Consider the following 19,390-nt stretch of genomic DNA (forward strand, 5'->3'; position numbering starts at 1 on the left):
TCCCATTCTTCCGAAGTTTTTGAGAGATGCAGCAGTCTTACTCCTGGAATCATGTTATTGGAACCACTTGTTATGACTCCAGGTCACTGTTGGGTAGTGATTGATGAAACTAACAGCACAACAATGTGTCCTGGACATCCTGGATCCTCATGTGTTACCTCTTATATGATAGTATTTTGGTGCCATTTTTCAATAGAACAATGTTCATCCACACACGGAAAGTGTCTATGAACTGTCTGTGTGACGATGAGGTACTCCCACGACTGGTAAGATCCCAATACATATATTGCATACAGATTTGTTTCCTTTGGTGTACCTAAATACAGTACATATGTGATGAAAGATTCAAATAGGAAAATACAGCATCGCTTAAGATCTCTATACACATGCTACACAAAGAGCTTGAAACATAATTTTAAAAAATTGTGTTTTCATATGTGTTGTGAACAGACTTGTTATTTCTAACCTATGTTGTGGTTACATAATGCTTTTTCTGTACATTATAAATAATGGTATATGTATGTAGTTTACTCATAAATTTTTATTTCTTTCCTGTCATGCGCACGACTTTTTGATCATAATGTATGGGGTGCTACCCAAAATATCTGAGAAGTATGTGCCGAAAAAGTGGGTTACAGATGGAAAATACCCACCGTGGTTTAACAGCGCAATTCGGAGAATGCTCAGGAAGCAAAGGCAGTTGCACTCGCGGTACAAGAAAGATGGGGAGAATGAGGACATGTAAAAGTTAGTAGAGATTCATGCTGCTGTAAAAATAGCGATGCATGAAGCATTCAACCACTACCATCATCATACCTTAGCAAAAGATCTTGCTGAAAACCCAAGGAAATTCTGGTCTTACGTAAAATCGGTAAGCGGGTCGAAGGCTTCCATCCAGTCACTCACTGATCAGTCTGGCAACGGAAGACTGCAAAGCGAAAGCTGAAAATTTAAATTTAGCATTTGAGAAATCTTTCACACAGGAGGATCGTACAAACATACCGCCGTTTGAGTCTCATACAGATTCCCGCATGGAGGACATAGTGATAGACATCCCTGGGTTTGTGAATCAGCTGAATGAGTTGAAAATAAATAAATCGCCAGGTCCTGATGGGATTCCAATTTGGTTTTACAGAAAGTACTCTACTGCATTGGCTCCTTACTTAGCTTGCATTTATCGCGAATCTCTTGCCCAACGTAAAGTCCTGAGCGACTGGAAAAAAGCGCAGGTGACGCCTCTATATAAGAAGGGTAGAAGGACGGATCCTCAAAATTACAGACCAATATCCTTAACATCGGTTTATTGCAGGATTCTCGAACATATTTTCAGTTCAAATATAATGAATTTCCTTGAGACAGAAGCTGCCATCCATGCATCAGCACGGCTTTAGAAAGTATCGCTCCTGCGAAACGCAACTTGCCCTTTTTTCACATGATATCTTACGAACCATGGATGAAGGGTATCAGACGGATGCCATATTCCTTGACTTCCGGAAAGCGTTTGACTCGGTACCCCACTGCACACTCCTAACTAAGGTATGAGCATATGGGATAGGTTTCCAAGTATGTGAGTGACTCTAAGACTTCTTAAGTAATAGAACCCAGTACATTGTCCTCGATGATGAGAGTTCATCGGAGGTGAGGGTATCATCTGGAGGGCCCCAGGGAAGTGTGGTAGGTCCGCTGTTGTTTTCTATCTACATAAATGATCTTTTGGATAGGGTGGATAGCAATGTGCGGCTGTTTGCTGATGATGCTGTGGTGTATGGGAAGGTGTCGTTGTTGAGTGACTGTAGGATGATACAAGATGACTTTGAAAGGATTTGTGATTGGTGTAAAGAATGGCAGCTAACTCTAAATATAGATAAATGTAAATTAATGCAGATGAATAGGAAAAAGAATCCCGTAATGTTTGAATACTCCATTAGTAGTGTAGCACTTGACACAGTCACGTAACATTGCAGAGCGATATGAAGTGGGACACGCATGTAATGGCAGTTGTGGGGAAGGCGGATAGTCGTCTTCGGTTCATTGGTATAATTTTGGGAAGATGTGGTTCATCTGTAAAGGAGACCGCTTATAAAACACTAATACGACCTATTCTTGAGTACTGCTCGAGCGTTTGGGATCCCTATCAGGTCAGATTGAGGGAGGACACAGAAGCAATTCAGAGGCGGGCTGCTAGATTTGTTACTGGTAGGTTTGATCATCATGCGAGTGTTACGGAAATGCTTCAGGTACTCAGGTGGCAGTCTCTACAGGAAAAGAGGTGTTCTTTTCGTGAATCGCTAGTGAGGAAATTTAGAGAACCAGCATTTGAGGCTGGCTGCAGTACAATTTTACTGCTGCCAACTTACATTTCGCGAAAAGACCACAAAGATAAGATGAGAGAGCTTAGTGCTCGTACAGAGGCATATAGGCAGTCATTTTTCCCTCGTTCTGTTTGGGAGTGGAATAGGGAGAGAAGATGCTAGTTGTGGTATGAGGTACCCTCTGCCACACACCGTATGGTGGATTGCGGAGAATGTATGTAGATTTAGATGTAGATGTAGAATTCCACTGTACCCAGTCAGACCAGTAGTAGTACAACACTCCGCTGCTATATGTATCTAAGTACACATCTTAGCTACTGTGGCACAATGTTGCATCATCTTTGGTGTATGTAGTTGTGAGTTGTAGTGGAGCTTGTCAGCATGTGTTTCAGTGCTTGTGAAATGGATAACACGAAGAACCGATGGATTTGCATCAAATTCTGTTTGAAGTTGAAGAAAACTGCAGCTGAAACGCACCGCATGCTGACAGAGGCATTTGGTTAGAGTGCACTGAGCCAAGCAAGAACATTTGAACAGTTTATGCACTTCAAGGGTGGCCAAGAATCTACGGAATATTAGAAACATTCTGGTCGACCATCAACATGCACAACACCAGAAATAATCATGAAAGTGCATGGCGTGATTCAAGAAGACTGAAGAAGTACAATTCACAATGTTTGTAAAAGGCTTAAGGTACATGTCAACAAATTCTAGTCAATGAACTGAACATGAGAGAAATTTCAGTGAAGTTCGCCCCTCAGCTTCTCAGCATTGACCAAGAAACTTCCAGATTCAACCATGCATGAGGTGCAACAAAGTGTTCGCATGTGTTCAAAATTTTTATCCAAACCCATCACACATGCTGAATCTTGGGTCTACAGTTATGAACCTGAAACAAAGCAGGAATCATCAAACTTCAAGGTCGAAAATAGCTTGTTTGGAAGGTAGAAGACGAGATACTGTCAGAAGTAAGGCTGTGAGGATGGGGCGTGAGTCGTCCTTGGGTAGCTCAGATGGTAGAGCACCTGCCCACGAAAGGCAAAGGTCCCGAGTTCGAGTCTCGGTCCGGCACACAGTTTTAATCTGCCAGGAAGTTTCAAAGCTTGACAAGTTTGCAGCAATGTGAAGTCAATGCTGATCATTTTTTTCAGCATTCGGCAATAGTGCTTAAGGAGTTTGTCCCACCTGGTCAGGCTGTCAACAGGCAGTTTTACTGTGAAGTTTTGAGGCGACTGATGGAAAATATTCAGCGCAAATGGCCAGAGTTGTGGAAAAAGAAAGACTGGTTGGTGCACCATGACAACGCACCTGCACACACCTCGCTTGTTGTGAAGGAATTCCACGCCAAAGAAAACACGGCAATGGTCCTCCACCCTCCATGCTAGCCACAGCTAGCCCCGTGTGACTTCTATCTGTTCCCAAAGATGAAAATCACATTGAAAGGGCAATGTTTTGACTTTGTTGAAGATATCCAAGAGGAATCCCAGCAGGTCCTCAACACCTTTAACTCTGTGGACTTCCAGAAGAGCCTCCAAAAATGGAAACAACACTGGGATTGTTGCATAAATGCCCGATGTGACCGAGGTCATTAGGATCTAAGAATAGTTTTCTGATTTTAAAAATGAAATTCTCAGATACTTTGAGCAGCATCTCATATGAATTAATCCCTTTCCCACTTTTCTCCTGGAACTTTTTGATGATTTTAAACTGTTGGTTTGATGACAATCTGAGACACTGATTTCCAAATAAAACATTATTTACATCAATACTCAGCATGTTGCTGAATTAGTTTTTAACTGGAAGAATGTGAACTATTCAGCAAATTTTGTTCGCAGAATTTGCTACACCTGGAGAGTTGCAACAATACACAAAGAAGATTCAAACCTGAAATATTGGTGAAGCTCTCATACATAACTATTTACTTGCCTGTAAGGATAACTTGTGGTATGGGAAATGTGGAGCCATAGCGTTTGTTAAACCTTTGTGCTAGATGTTGGGTCAGCTGTAAATGTTGCACCTGATCTTCTCCCACTGGTACATGAGTTGCCCTTAAAAAGAGAAAATAATGACGTTCTAGGTTTCGGAAATAAAATTTTACTATTTAACCCATTCATGCATTGCTTAAAAAAGAAATTGGTAACACACTTACTTATAAAGGAGGATGTCGGCAGTCTGCAGCAAGGGATAAGTGTACAGCCCCACAGGAACTTCTTGAAGTGAAGCTGACTTTTCCTTATACTGAGGAAAATGTGCCAACCGTGCAACAGTTGCATTGCAGCTGATAACCCACAAAAGCTCACAGTGCCTTGGAACCTGACAAATCAGAAATATCTCATTCTTCTTGACTGTAAATAACAATCGCTACTGCAGTTCAAAACATGGTATGATAGTGATAATAATCCAGATCATAAAAGATGAAAACACTTTAAAATTTGAATTTTTGTGATTATCAGAGTGTCAGTTAGCTTTAGTTCTTTCCTGAAGGTTTCACTTTGGATTAAGTTCACTGCAAGTGGAAATTACCACATATAACACTCAGTCTCTGGTATAGGCCAATATATCCACGCCTCCTTCAAACATTAAATTTTCTCTGTTGATCTTTTTGACTAAAGACACGAATCATGTTGACGTACTGTGCCTGTTTTTATATACAGGGTGGTCATAAGCTGTGTGTCAAAAATTTAACAGCAGGTAGAGGGGATCAAAATAAGCAGATATTGTACAGGAATGTGTGCGTGTGTTTGATAATGCTGCCTTGAACCGGTAGTGTGCTGATGACTGCGGCACATTAAAGCATGTTGCTAGCTGGATTCATGATTTACCACACAGATCTCTAGCAGCACGCATTGTTTCACCAATGCAGAGCTGGCCAACATGTATTTCATGTAAGGAACTACACGAGGAAATGAATTAGCTGCTCAAAGGATGCACCCAGATAGGAATCAGCCAGAATACTGAACATTTGAGTGTTTTCATTGGGAGTTACGCACAAGTGGATCATTTTATGCTTCCACGTGTGGAACTGGCATTGGAAGATATTGCAGAACTCCTGCAGTGGAAGGAAGAATACTACTAAACACAGTAAAGAATAATCCTTCGACAAGCTCAAGAGCTGTAGGACGGCAGTGGGTGTGAGCCATCAAAGTGTTTGAGGACTTTACATGAAGACTGAATGCATCCATATCAAACTTCCTGGCAGATTAAAACTGTGTGCCGGACCGAGACTTTAACTCAGGACCTTTGCCTTTCACGGGCAAGTGCTCTACCATCTGAGCTACCCAAGCACGACTCACGACTCATCCTCAAAGCTTCAATTCTGCCAGTGCCTCGTCTCCTACCTTTCAAATTCATTCTGGATGCATCCATATCATTTACAGAGAGTGCAAGCAATGACCCCTGATTATTAACTTCCACGTCTCAACTTTGCTCCTTGGTACCTACAGCAGACCGCAGCCGGTGAAACCTTCCCTGCAGTTATTTTATTTACTGATGAGGATACCTTTATGCAGTCAGGTATGTTGAACATCAATAATTCTTACTTGTGGGCTCAGGGTAACCCACATGGCACAATAACAAGTGCCTAGCAAGAGAGATTTTCCATTAATGTTTGGGCAGGCATTGTACAGAATAACTTAGTAGACCATACATTCTATTGAGTTGTTTAACTGGCCTCACATACATCATCTTCCTACAGGAGGTACTTAGTCAAAATGTCATGAATTACCTGACAGTCTCTACAGTCAGCGATGGATGGGATGGGGCAGTCCAGTTCCCTGGCCACCATGTTCTCCCGATTTAATCTGTATGGATTTTTTCTTGTGGGGTCATATAAGAAGCCTGATGTACTTGAGTCCCATCACATCTGAAGCAGATCTAGTTGCGCACGTGTTTGATATTGCTGGACATGTGTTCAGCACGCCTGACATCTTTCTTAATGTAGGCTGATCCACGCTTTGTCACTGTGGATTGTGTATCACTGTTGGTGGCAGCTCCTTTGAGCACCTCTTGTAAATTATTAATAAATTTCTGATGCCATTTGTTTTCACATGCCTTTTTAATTTCTTGTGATTCATATTGCTTTACAAGTTAGCACTGTAATGTGTCACTACCATACATGCATTCCTGTATGAAATCTGCTTATTTAGGTCCCATCTACATGGCTTTACATTTTTGACATATCTTTTAGGACCACAAAATATACTCAGATATGCAGCCTACAGAGAATATGTTCAGTGAAGATATTTGGCACATAGTGTAGCTTCACTTCAAGTATTCTGTTAAAATGTCTGCACAGAGTTGATTTGAAATTCCTTGTAGGACATTACATGTATTGTACTGGATGAAGCTGTTATCAAATGCCGTATCACTAAATGTAAAACAGAGATAATATATGACGAAAGCTACTAAAATGTTACTGTATTGTTGCAGAAATCTCAACAGCACTCCACAAATTTTGTATTTTAGCTTAAGCAATATTTGTCTGAGTACCAGTTGCAGTAATGACAAAGATTTTCATCCAATTTATTTTATTTATTTATTTTTTTTTCAATCACGTCTGGCTGCTTCTTTTGCAACTGCACTGTCACAGCACAGCTTTTTTTACATTTCATAGCTCTTGTGTGATCCAGCAAATTATCTCCACCTAAAAATGAAGCTGAGCAAAGGAGTACATTACAGACTTTTCTCAAATTGTCACCTTGCTCCCTCTACTAACACATAATATAGATCTGTAGCATTACAAGGACTCTAGAGAGAACCTGCAGTCAGTAGAATGAACCTATTCAAAGCACACAATATATCTCTTTCAGTATGGGGGAATGCCGTTTTCTCCACTCACTGTCAGACTAAAAAATATAATCATCAGCCATCTGCTACACTGGATTGGCAACATGTTTATACATCTAGAACCTGCCAATGATTTGTATAGAACCAGTTGGCTCTACTGAACAAGTACTGGAGTGGCTTTCTCATAGACTACAGTATACATAGGAGAATTATTCATGTGTTGCTGCGATAACCAATGACTGCCAATGACTGAAATGTTCATAACTTATACAACGTCTTCCGCAGAGGGCCTGGGACATCTGTAATCTGCAAGCACACTATTTCTGAACAGCACATATGAGGTGCGTTCAAAAAATTCCAGAACACTTATAATTTCGTGCCAATGGTGTGATGGAGCGAAATGTGGTTGAAATCCATGCTCATGTCTGTGTTTAATGCGTAACTGCCAGAAGTTTCAATGTTTTATGTCTGTTAGTTATTGTTCAAGAGCTGTACTGAGTAGAGCGCTGTGTCACACAGTTTGTGAATTTCAAGATGGCAGAGTTGAAGGAGCAATGTGTCTGCATTAAATTTTACATAAAACACAAAAAAAATTTAAAGACACACATCAAATGATGCAGTAAGCCTAGAGCCATACTCAGTGTTAATAATGATTCAGACAGTTTAAAAATAGCCAGACAGTAGTTAAAGATGACCCTAATTTAGGACACAATTTTATATCTACCAACAATGCTAGAGTCAGGAATGTCAATGAAATTATGCATACCAATCAAAGACTGACTGTCCAAGAGACTGCAGAAGAATGTAACATTTCAGTTGGATTATGTCATGAAATCCTGACACCGCATTTTGGAATGCATCGTGTTGCTGCCAAGTTTGTCCCACAATTCATGAGTCAAGACCAAAAAGACCTTTGCCTCACAATCTGTGTCAAGCTTCTGGATTGTGCAAATGAGAATGAGATGTTCCTTAAGAGAATCATAAGTGGTGATAAGACATGGGTCTATGGTTGTGATGTTGAGGCCACGGTTCACTCTTTACAATGGCTGGGAACGGTTCTCCAAGACCAAAAAAAGCTTGTCTGATCAGGCGAAATGTCAAAGCCATAGTTTTCCTTGACTTTGAAGGATAGTTCATCACAAATTCATGCCATTGGGACAAACTGTTAATTGATAGTATTATCAAGATGTTGTGATGCCTAAGACGAAATGTGAGATGGAAATATCCAGAAATGTGGCGAGACGATTCATGGCTCTTGCATCACGATAATGCACCTGCACATTCATCTCTGTTGGTGCATCAGTATTGCACAAAAAACAAAATCACTGTGTTGCATTGCCCTCCATACTCTCCAGGAACTGGCCCCAGCGGACCTTTTTTTTTTTTTTTTTTTCCAAAGTTGAAAACTTGTTCTATCAATGAAGATTTGCAACAATAGATGAGCTAAAAGGAAATTCACAGACAGCATTTCATACAATCCAGCAAGAGGTATACAAAGACTGCTTCTGGAGGTGGAAATGGCATTGACAGCAGTGTATCAATTGTGGAGGACAGTATTTCGAGGGAGACCACGCACAGTAAATAAAAGTGTAAAAAAATTTTGTGGACAAAGTTCCGGAATTTTTTGAACAGACCTCATACACATCACTCTTATCAATGCATCTTACCAAGGCAACACAATTTAATGTAATTTCATTGAGCTCCCAATTGTTTCATTAGAACAAATTCCATAACTAAGACAGGTACTTCCAGCTAATTGAAATTTGCGATATTTTCCTCTCACAGCTGTATTACCAGTCATAACATCACTACCGCCTAGTATGTAACAATTAATGTACAATAGTCATTATAAAGGTTATTGAGCCAACGCATAGGTGGCTTACATAAATACTCATTCAAACTTACAGTACTTTTGATAGTGTGGTCTGAAGTTTCAGAGTAACACATTTAGTTGCTTACTTTTGTGTTTATATAGATGATAAAGTGTTATTTTTATGAGAAAGGGATATAAACTGAATTACAAACTGTGACAGAGTACCTTGTTTCAAAACGTTTGTCCTCAATGAGTACAAAAACTGACTGAACCAAAATTAGATTAAGGACAGCAACGGATGAAGCATTTAATGAGTTCAAAAGTGAATTATCCAATGATCTGATAGAAAACATTTCTGCTTTATGTTAAATCAGTGAAGGGCATCTCTCCAGATGCCAAGTGACCATAATCACATGAAATAAAGGATGAAAGAGAGAAGGTCAAAATTTTAGCTCATTCTTCCAAAATCATTTCTCTGAGAAATACTGTACTGTAGTTCCTCCTTTCAATAGCCTCACAAATGTCAATATCACATATTGAAATAAGTGACTGTGGGATGTGAAATCAACTAAAATCCATCAACTGAGGGAAGGCAGCTGGATCTGATGGGATGCTTATATGATTCTACATAAGAGTGTACAAAAGTACTTGCTCCCCTTCTAACAGCTGTCTACTTGGGTCCCTAGAGGAGGAAAGCATTCCTAGTGACTGGGAAAAATGCGCAGGTCGTTTCCATTTCCAAGAAGGGTTGTTAAACAAATGCACATAACTAGAGCCCTATATTGCCGATGTCAGTTAGTTGTAGAATTTCAGAACACATTTTAAGCTAGTATACTGTGATATTTCTGGAAACAAAAATTTTGCCTGTAAGAATTCAACACAGATTCTGCAAACAACAGTCATGTAAAACCCATCTCGCTTTGTTCATTCACGAGACCCACAAGGCAATAGATGTTGGTGTCCATTTTGAATCTGCATTTAAGTTCCAGGAGGTGTTTGATACAGTTCCACACTACCTAATGAACAAAATAAGAATTGTGAAATGTCAGAACAATTGTATGACTGGACTGGAAATATTCCAGCAAACAGAACACAGCATGTTGTAGTCAATGGAGAAGAATCTTCAGATGTAAAAATAATTTCTTTTAGGTGTACGCCACGCAAGTGTCATAGTGCCATTATTTTTCACAACATTTATAAACAGCATAGTGGATAACGTCAGAGGTCCCATGAGACTTTTCATGGATTATACCATCATATACAGAGAAGTTGCAATGTTAGAAAATTGTAGCAATAGACAAGAAGAACAACAGAGTATCAATCCTTGGTGCAGGAATTGGCAGTTGCCTCCAATATGAACAAATCTAATTTATGAATAGGCAGAAAGATTCATTAATTTACAATTAAATAAATGCTTAATAATCATCAGTAGTAGTCACATCTATTAAATATTTGGGAGTGTGATAGACTGGAAGCTAACTAAGAGGTACAGAATTAAATTGGGGAGAAAAAGCTTTATGACAGAGTTTGACTGAATGAAGGATCAACTCTTAGGAAGCATCTTAAGGTATCAAGGATTAGGCAGTGTGGTAGCGGACGGAAATGGAATTTTTTTTTTTTTTGGGGGGGGGGGGGGGGAGGTTTAAAATTGTATAGGGGACCAAGGTTTGACTACAGTAAGCAGGTTCAAGTTAATGTTGATTGCAACTGTTATGCAGAAATGAAGAGGCTTGCACAGGATAGAGTAGCACAGAGAGCTGCATCAAACCAGTCTTAAGAACAAAAACGAAATCATCATCATTTAATTATGTGGCTATATCAAATCTTCCTGTATCACTAATTAGCAAATGCAAAAAGCTCTCAATCCAAATCAATACTACTAGAATTTACAAAAACCAGACTGTAAAATGTAAAATACAGTTTATAAACACTCAGTGAGAAACAGTTTCAATTTCCAAAAGGAGTGTCAATCAGACTAACTCTTGTCAGACAAGATATATACACCAGTGATCAAAAATCACCATAAGTTTGAATATTTTGTGATGTGGCCATGGGTTTTGATTATATAGACCATGATAATCACATACCAGCATTACAGAACTATAAGTAATTGATATAGATGTTCATGGTTTTCAGCTTACCTGTAGGAAAAAGTCATGTAAACATGTTTGTTGTTATGGTCTTCAGTCCTGAGACTGGTTTGATGCAGCTCTCCATGCTACTCTAACCTGTGCAAGCTGCTTCATCTCCCAGTACCTACTGCAACCTACATCCTTCTGAATCTGCTTGGTGTACTCATCTCTTGGTCTCCCCCTACGATTTTTACCCTCCACGCTGCCCTCCAATACTAAATTGGTGATCCCTTGATGCCTCAGAACGTGTCCTACCAACCGATCCCTTCTTCTGGTCAAGTTGTGCCACAAACTCCTCTTCTCCCCAATCCTATTCAGTACCTCCCCATTAGTTATGTGATCTACCCATCTAATCTTCAGCATTCTTTTGTAGCACCACATTTCGAAAGCTTCTATTCTCTTCTTGTCCAAACTATTTACCGACCATGTTTCACTTCCATACATGGCTACACTCCATACAAATACTTTCAGAAATGACTTCCTGACACTTAAATCTATACTCGATGTTAACAAATTTCTCTTCTTCAGAAACGCTTTCCTTGCCATAGCCAGTCTACATTTTATATCCTCTCTACTTCAACCATCATCAGTTATTTTGCTCCCCAAATAGCAAAAGTCATCTACTATGTTAAGTGTCTCATTTCCTAATCTAATACCCTCAGCATCACCCGAGTAATTCGACTACATTTCATTATCCTCGTTTTGCTTTTGTTGATGCTCATCTTATATCCTCCCTTCAAGACACCATCCATTCCGTTCAACTGCTCTTCCAAGTCCTTTGCTGTCTCTGACAGAATTACAATGTCATCGGCGAACCTCAAAGTTTTTATTTCTTCTCCATGCATTTTAATATCTACTCCGAATTTTTCTTTTGTTTCCTTTACTGCTTGCTCAATATACAGATTGAATAACATCGGGGAGAGGCTACAACCCTGTCTTACTCCCTTCCCAACCACTGCTTCCCTTTCATGTCCCTCGACTCTTATAACTGCCATCTGGTTTCTGTACAAATTGTAAATACCCTTTCACTCCCTGTATTTTACCCCTGCCACCTTTAGAATTTGAAAGAGAGTATTCCAGTCAACATTGTCAAAAGCTTTCTCTAAGTCTACAAATGCTAGAAACATAGGTTTGCCTTTCCTTAATCTTTCTTCTAAGATAAGTCATAAGGTCAGTATTGCCTCACGTGTTCCAGTATTTCTACGGAATCCAAACTGATCTTCCCCGAGGTCGGCTTCTACTAGTTTTTCCATTCGTCTGTAAAGAATTCGTGTTAATATTTTGCAGCTGTGGCTTATTAAACTGACTGTTCGGTAATTTTCACATCTGTCAACACCTGCTTTCTTTGGGATTGCAATTATTATATTCTTCTTGAAATCTGAGGGTATTTCGCCTGTTTCATACATCTTGCTCACCAGATGGTAGAGTTTTGTCAGGACTGGCTCTCCTAAGGCCATCAGTAGTTCCAATGGAATGTTGTCTACTCCGGGGGCCTTGTTTCGACTCAGGTCTTTCAGTGCTCTGTCAAACTCTTCACGCAGTATCGTATCTCCCATTTCATCTTCATCTACATCCTCTTCCATTTCCATAATATTGTCCTCAAGTACATCGCCCTTGTATAGACCCTCTATATACTCCTTCCACCTTTCTGCTTTCCCTTCTTTGCTTAGAACTGGGTTTCCATCTGAGCTCTTGATGTTCATACAAGTGGTTCTCTTATCTCCAAAGGTCTCCTTAATTTTCCTGTAAGCAGTATCTATCTTACCCCAAGTGAGATAAGCCTCTACATCCTTACATTCGTCCTCTAGCCATCCCTGCTTAGCCATTTTACACTTCCTGTCGATCTCATTTTTGAGACGTTTGTACTCCTTTTTACCTGCTTCATTTACTGCATTTTTATATTTTCTCCTTTCATCAATTAAATTCAATATTTCTTCTGTTACCCAAGGATTTCTACTAGTCTTTGTCTTTTTACCTACTTGATCCTCTGCTGCCTTCACTACTTCATCCCTCAAAGCTACCCATTCTTCTTCTACTGTATTTCTTTCCCCCATTCCTGTCAATTGTTCCCTTATGCTCTCCCTGAAACTCTGTACAACCTCTGGTTCTTTCAGTTTATCCAGGTCCCATCTCAAATTCCCACCTTTTTGCAGTTTCTTCAGTTTTAATCTACAGGTCATAACCAATAGATTGTGGTCAGAGTCCACATCTGCCCCCTGGAAATGTCTTACAATTTAAAACCTGGTTCCTAAATCTCTGTCTTACCATTATATAATCTATCTGATACCTTTTAGTATCTCCAGGGTTCTTCCATGTATACAACCTTCTATCATGATTCTTAAACCAAATGTTAGCTATGATTAAGTTATGCTCTGTGCAAAATTCTACCAGGCGGCTTCCTCTTTCATTTCTTAGCCCCAATCCATATTCACCTACTACATTTCCTTCTCTCCCTTTTCCTACACTCAAATTCCAGTCACCCATGACTATTAAATTTTCGTCTCCCTTCACTATCTGAATAATTTCTTTTATTTCATCATGCATTTCTTCAATTTCTCCGTCATCTGCAGAGCTAGTTGGCATATAAACTTGTACTACTGTAGTAGGTGTGAGCTTTGTATCTATCTTGGCCACAATAATGCGTTCACTATGCTGTTTGTAGTAGCTTACCCGTGTTCCTATTTTCCTATTCACTATTAAACCTACTCCTGCATTACCCCTATTTGACTTTGTGTTTATAACCCTGTAGTCACCTGACCAAAAGTCTTGTTCCTCCTGCCACCGAACTTCACTAATTCCCACCAACTTTAACCTATCCATTTCCCTTTTCAAATTTTCTAACCTACCTGCCCAATTAAGGGATCTGACATTCCACGCTCCGATCCGTAGAACGCCAGTTTTCTTTCTCCTGATAACGACATCATCTTGAGTAGTCCCTGACATACATTCAGAAATTATGAAATGCTTCACATCATAGAAAATTCTACATCAACATATACTCTGCAAGACACCTTACAGTGTAGCAGAGGATACTTCTGGTACCGCTATTGTTTCCACCTTCTCTGTTCCATTCCCAAATGGAGTGAGGGAAGAACAACTGTCAATGAACCTTCAATGAACTAATTTCTCTGTTTTACTTGTTGCATTCATTTTGTGAGCTATATGAGGGAGGAAATAATATGTTTCCCAACTCTTCTTGGAACCTACACACTCATAATTCTAACAGTAAACCTCTCTGTGATACACACCTCTTTCGTAGCATCTGCCTCATGTTCCCTACACAATCTCATGACAAACTTGGATTTTATCTATCTCTTTTATTAATCCAACTAGTAATTGTAGAAGACCTATATGTGGCATCACGTGATGTGTTACATCACAAATGCATAGTTCTTGATGGAAATGGTATGGTATTATTAAAAATCAAACATTTTTTAAAAACATCAGTGTGCTAAGATTTAATTATAATTTTCCCTGAAACTACATTGGGCCATAATTCATCAACTTTGTAATCAAGTCTTTCAAAACTGCAGTAAGCACATCAAGCAAAACTATAAGCAGAATCTTCTTTGGTACATGCAAAGAACAATAAAGTCTATATCTTACCATGGATTGCTGGAAAAGAATACTCCTTTTTGGGTCTATTCCACAAGCCAGTAGTGTGGCTGTTAACTCCATTATATTACTATGCAGTTTCTTGGGGTCCTGTTAAAAAAATTAAATTAAATTGAAAAAACTGTCACCTTAATTTGGCAAATAAAGATAATGGTATTAAACAAGTACCGGTCATGATTTAAGTGCCTCCACTAAAGTTACAGGTTCGGTGTAACACAAAAATTTATCGTTTTACAGCCAGTAACATCAAAGCATGAAATCTCAAATAGTAAATATTGGTGCAAATATGAAACCACTTGAAAATGTACGAAACTAATGGAAATTCTGGGATGGAAAAATATGTGAAATTAGAGACAGGCAAATATTCACCTACAGCACACCAATGTTTGGCATACAAACACGACAGAATTCTACTGAGTGAGTACACACATTCACATGCACAACCACATGACACCAACACACATTCCACAGTAGCAGCAAGTGTGTGTGTGTATGAGGGTGTTTGTGTGTATGAATACATGCACTTTTATTGGAGACAGGGCAAGAGTTTGTAAGCTAATGTGAATACTGTCTTCTGTTACATGTTTCTGTGCACTACGCATTGGTCCGTTGCAGGTGAGTGGTTGCCTTTCCCTTACTTTATGTACACTACTTGCAGAGCTCTTGAAAATTATTGCCATGATAACAGCACCTAGTGAATGGACACTCAATAATTGGAGAACAAGAGTTAGAATATTAAACCCTTACAGTAATGGAACTGTTCAATAAATAAATGTGGAGAAGTAGCTACATCTTTTCAATAAGGAACCAGATTGGTTTTGTTTACAAAGGTGGTCTGAAAGGCTCTCGACCTGACAGTGAAAATTACAATTTGTTTTCCATACTATTTTAGTTTTATATATTATTTCCTCTAACATTAATAGGCAACTCTTTATTAAGCAGTGCTTCAGTGACATTATTCCATCTATAGGGTGTCCAGTGAAGAGTCCCAATTTCAAAATGAAATACCTTGAAAACAGATCAACAGAGAGCAACAAATGGTATAGTAGTTGTGAAAGCTGTAAGAAGTTATACTGAAGTTTCAAAATAGTTCATAAAGCTGCTAACAGATGGCACTGTAAACACAATACATAGTGCCTATAAATGGTGGGCTGCAGCTCAAACAAGGACAACAACTATACAAAGAAAGATGAGAATATACCTTACACAACCCAAAAACTGGTTGACAAAATGGCACAACTGACCAGTTCAACAAAACACAGTCCTGTTCAGACACAGACACCTTACCAAGAAATGACATCAAAGAGAAAATGACATACACTTTGCACTGTGGAATATCCAACTTAGAGTAAACAATACACTAGATACTTAGGGGTGTTTCTAGATAAACATCTCAACTGGGAGAACCACCTGACCTATCTGCTCAACAAAAGTAGATTGAGACAAAACCTGACAAAACAGATCCAAGGCCATCTTCATGGATGTAATGATCAAACTGCAATACACACATATAAAATATATATGATAATGATTTGAGGTGAGGTGAGGGCCACTCAACATAATGGCTATCAGCGCACTGAAGAAAAGTCAGCATGCCAGTCTCAGAGGTGGGGACAAAGGCTGTCCCCACATGCGGAGCAGTTTATAATGTATTAAAGTCTACCTCCCCCACAAATTTATGGATGAAGCCTGACAGTTCACAAAATTCCAGCACTCTTCTAACACTGAAATCAGCATTGACGAAGATGGTAGGCAGATCTCCATAGAGACTGAGGGCTGCCTAATATCGGTATATAGGACACATGTTGCCAAAATATGTTGAACTGAAAGTGACACCACAAATCTTACAGAGTGGTGGATTCTCCCATTGGAGGAGTAAGACATGAGTTAAGTCCAATGCACAGCCTGGTAAGCAGAGCCTCCTTCCAGCGGTGAGGCTGACATGAAGTCTGCCACACTGTGTGGCCTATTTGAGCAACCGCAGTTTGTTTTCTGTCACCTGCAACCATTCAGTCTCCCACTGACGCATGATGTGTCTGTCAGAAAATGAGATGATGGCATGCAATGGGACGGGGTACTTATGCACAGCACCACTCTAACGTGGTTCCTCAGCGGCTTTGTTGGCTATGTCGTTTTCTGTATCCCAATGTGGCCAGGTACCCAACAAAAGATCACCTCCTTGTCATGGTGTTAAGAGCCGCTTTAAGGAGTCATGGATGAGCTGAATCAGCTGTTCTACTGGATACATTTGGCGAAGTGAGTGCTTGTAGTGCACTAAGCAAAGTGGAATAGACAAGAAGCCTTGTACGGTGATGCCTGTGAATCCTCTCCAGTGCCATCAGAATGCCATATAACTCTGCATCATAACTCATAAATTGTTCCCGAAGATGCACTTTGAAAACACTATCAGGGAAAACAGCAGAATAACTGACAACATTGTCTTGCTGGGATCCATCTGTAAAAACAACAATAAAACTGTGGTACTTACTTGAAACGGCTGAAAACAAAGTTGTAAAAATATAATCTGGAGTTCAAGTTTTCTTGTACCATGTCAAGCGTAAAATCACTTTGGGCCTCTGAACGCACCAAGGCGTAAATGTGTTCCATCCCTGGCGTGTATTTGGAGGTCTGATAGATCCAAACCTTTAAGACAGTCAGTAGTATGTATCCCAAATGGCTTGGTCACATTGAGCTGATTCCCTAACAGCCGTTCTAAGGTGGGTTTGACCACTGCACTAAATACCAATGACTGAGGTGACACTGAGATTTTCAGTGCCTGTCGAGCCAAAAGGATATGTCGCCGAATCCAGTGTGGGGGTTCAGCAGCCTCTGCACAAAAACTCTGAACAGTGCTGGTCCGAAAGACTCCAGTTGATATCCAAATGCCCTCATGGTGGACATCGTCTAACATCTTGAGGTAGGAAGTACAGGCTGATCTGCAGACCACGCTGCCATAATCTAAATGTGATCGAACAAATGCCCTGTAAAACTGCTGAAGGCAGGACCTGTCAGCTATCCATGTTTTTCTGCTAAGGCATTTCAAACTATTCAATGACTGGCAGCCCTTTCTTCATAGGTCTTTCAGATGGGGAAGCCAAGTTAATTTCGAGTAAAACAATAAACCCAAAAAGTGCACCAGTTACGTGAAAGTGTAAAATAGTGTTTCCCATTGTGAGCACTGGTTGGTTGAAACTTCAATGAACACAGTTAAAATTAACACATGTAGTCTTTTCTGGTGACAACTGAAAACCAGTTGTCCAAGCCCAGTTTTCCAGCCTCCTAATGGTCAGCTGTAGCTGCCTTGTCGTCGTCATAAGATCAGAGGAAGAGTAGAAGATTGCAAAGTCATCCACAAACAAAGAGCATTTGACAGGGATCCTGACTGCGGAGGGAATGCCAGTGGCAGCGATGGCAAACAATGTGACACAGAGTACACTGCCTTAGGAAACTCCATTCTCTTGAACATAGCAGTCAGACAAGGATTCAACAATGTGGCATCGAATAAGCCGGTCCTCAGGAAAAGATCGGATAAGAAGTGGCAGGCATCCACGTAGTCCCCATTCATGGAGTTGGAGAAGGATGTTGTACCTCCCAGTAGCATCATATGCTTTTTTGAGGTCAAAAAATAAACAAACCAAATGGTTTCAGTGTAAGGACTCCTGAATCGCAATCTCCAGTAGCATTAAGTTGTCAAGGGTGGACTGGTAGCACCTGAAAATGCACTGGGAGCAGCTCAGGTGACGTCGGGGTTCGAGCAGCAAGATGAAGCAGCAGCTGACCATGTGTTCAAGAGTCTTACCCATAAAACTGGTAAGGGCTATACTCTGATAACTGTTAGAGGCGTTATGGTCCTTGCCCAGTTTCCACAATGGAATTAATATTGTCTCCTTCCAAGTCGTGGGGGGTACTGTCCATCAAACCAGATCTGATTGAAACAAGAGAGGAGCTGTGAACTTCAGGGCACAGATGATGAAGCACGGGATAATGGATCTCATCAGATCCTGGAGCAGTGTCTCTGGTTGCAGACAAAGCTGAATCCAGTTCCCACGTGGAGAAAGGAAGGTTGTAGACTTTCTCATCATGCGAGAAGAAATGGGGCTCCTCATCTTCACAGTCCTATAGCACACCTGAAAAGCAGGACCTTGTCTGGATGACATAGTGACAGTAAAAAAATGGCCAGTTAAAACCTGAGCCATGTCCTCTGGTATGTCCACCAAGACCCCATTACTCGATTTACGTGGGCTGCCCTTGCCTGAAATCTGCCATACTGAGTCCCAAACTTGCACAATGGAAGTGGATTGATTAATGGAAGTTGTGAATTTCTTCCAGGAAGTCCTCTTCCATTCTTTTATCATTTGCCTCGCATATGCTCTAGCAGATCTGAAGGCATGAAGGTTTTCTGTAGTTGGACGGTGTTTGAAGTTCCGCAGAGCTCTTCGTCTGGCCCTGCTTGCCAATCGACAGTTGTCATTCCACCAAGGTATAGACCCTCATCTGAGGTGGTTACTAAACCAGTGAATGGACTCTGCGGCAGCCTGTTGGATCTCAGAAGTGATATGGGCCAACGTCTCCTGTGCACAAATAAAATACACCTTAAAAAGACCCTATGGCTGTGGAAAAGTGTGTCATCCAACCCGAGAACAGAAGGCAGATATCCTCAGATTGGACAAGTCGCTCAATCATCCGACCCCTGGAGCAACTGGTAGCCGAGCCTCATAGCACATTGAGTGCAC

At 40.3% G+C, this 19,390-nt stretch overlaps 1 protein-coding gene across 1 annotated transcript in view; it reads right to left on the reverse strand.

Moving 5' to 3' along the window:
- LOC124711800 (tryptophan--tRNA ligase, mitochondrial) overlaps positions 1 to 19,390 on the reverse strand; it is a 73,407-nt gene that overhangs the window by 27,240 nt on the left and 26,777 nt on the right. The window contains exons 3-5 of the mRNA XM_047242023.1: positions 14,649 to 14,747; positions 4,462 to 4,625; positions 4,239 to 4,360 (exon numbers count right to left, since the gene is read on the reverse strand). Of these exons, the coding sequence (XP_047097979.1) occupies positions 4,239 to 4,360; positions 4,462 to 4,625; positions 14,649 to 14,747 (385 nt within the window). The remainder of the gene's footprint in view (positions 1 to 4,238; positions 4,361 to 4,461; positions 4,626 to 14,648; positions 14,748 to 19,390) is intronic.

The sequence above is a fragment of the Schistocerca piceifrons genome, chromosome 8 (genome assembly GCF_021461385.2).
Source record: "Schistocerca piceifrons isolate TAMUIC-IGC-003096 chromosome 8, iqSchPice1.1, whole genome shotgun sequence".
NCBI lineage: Eukaryota > Metazoa > Arthropoda > Insecta > Orthoptera > Acrididae > Schistocerca > Schistocerca piceifrons.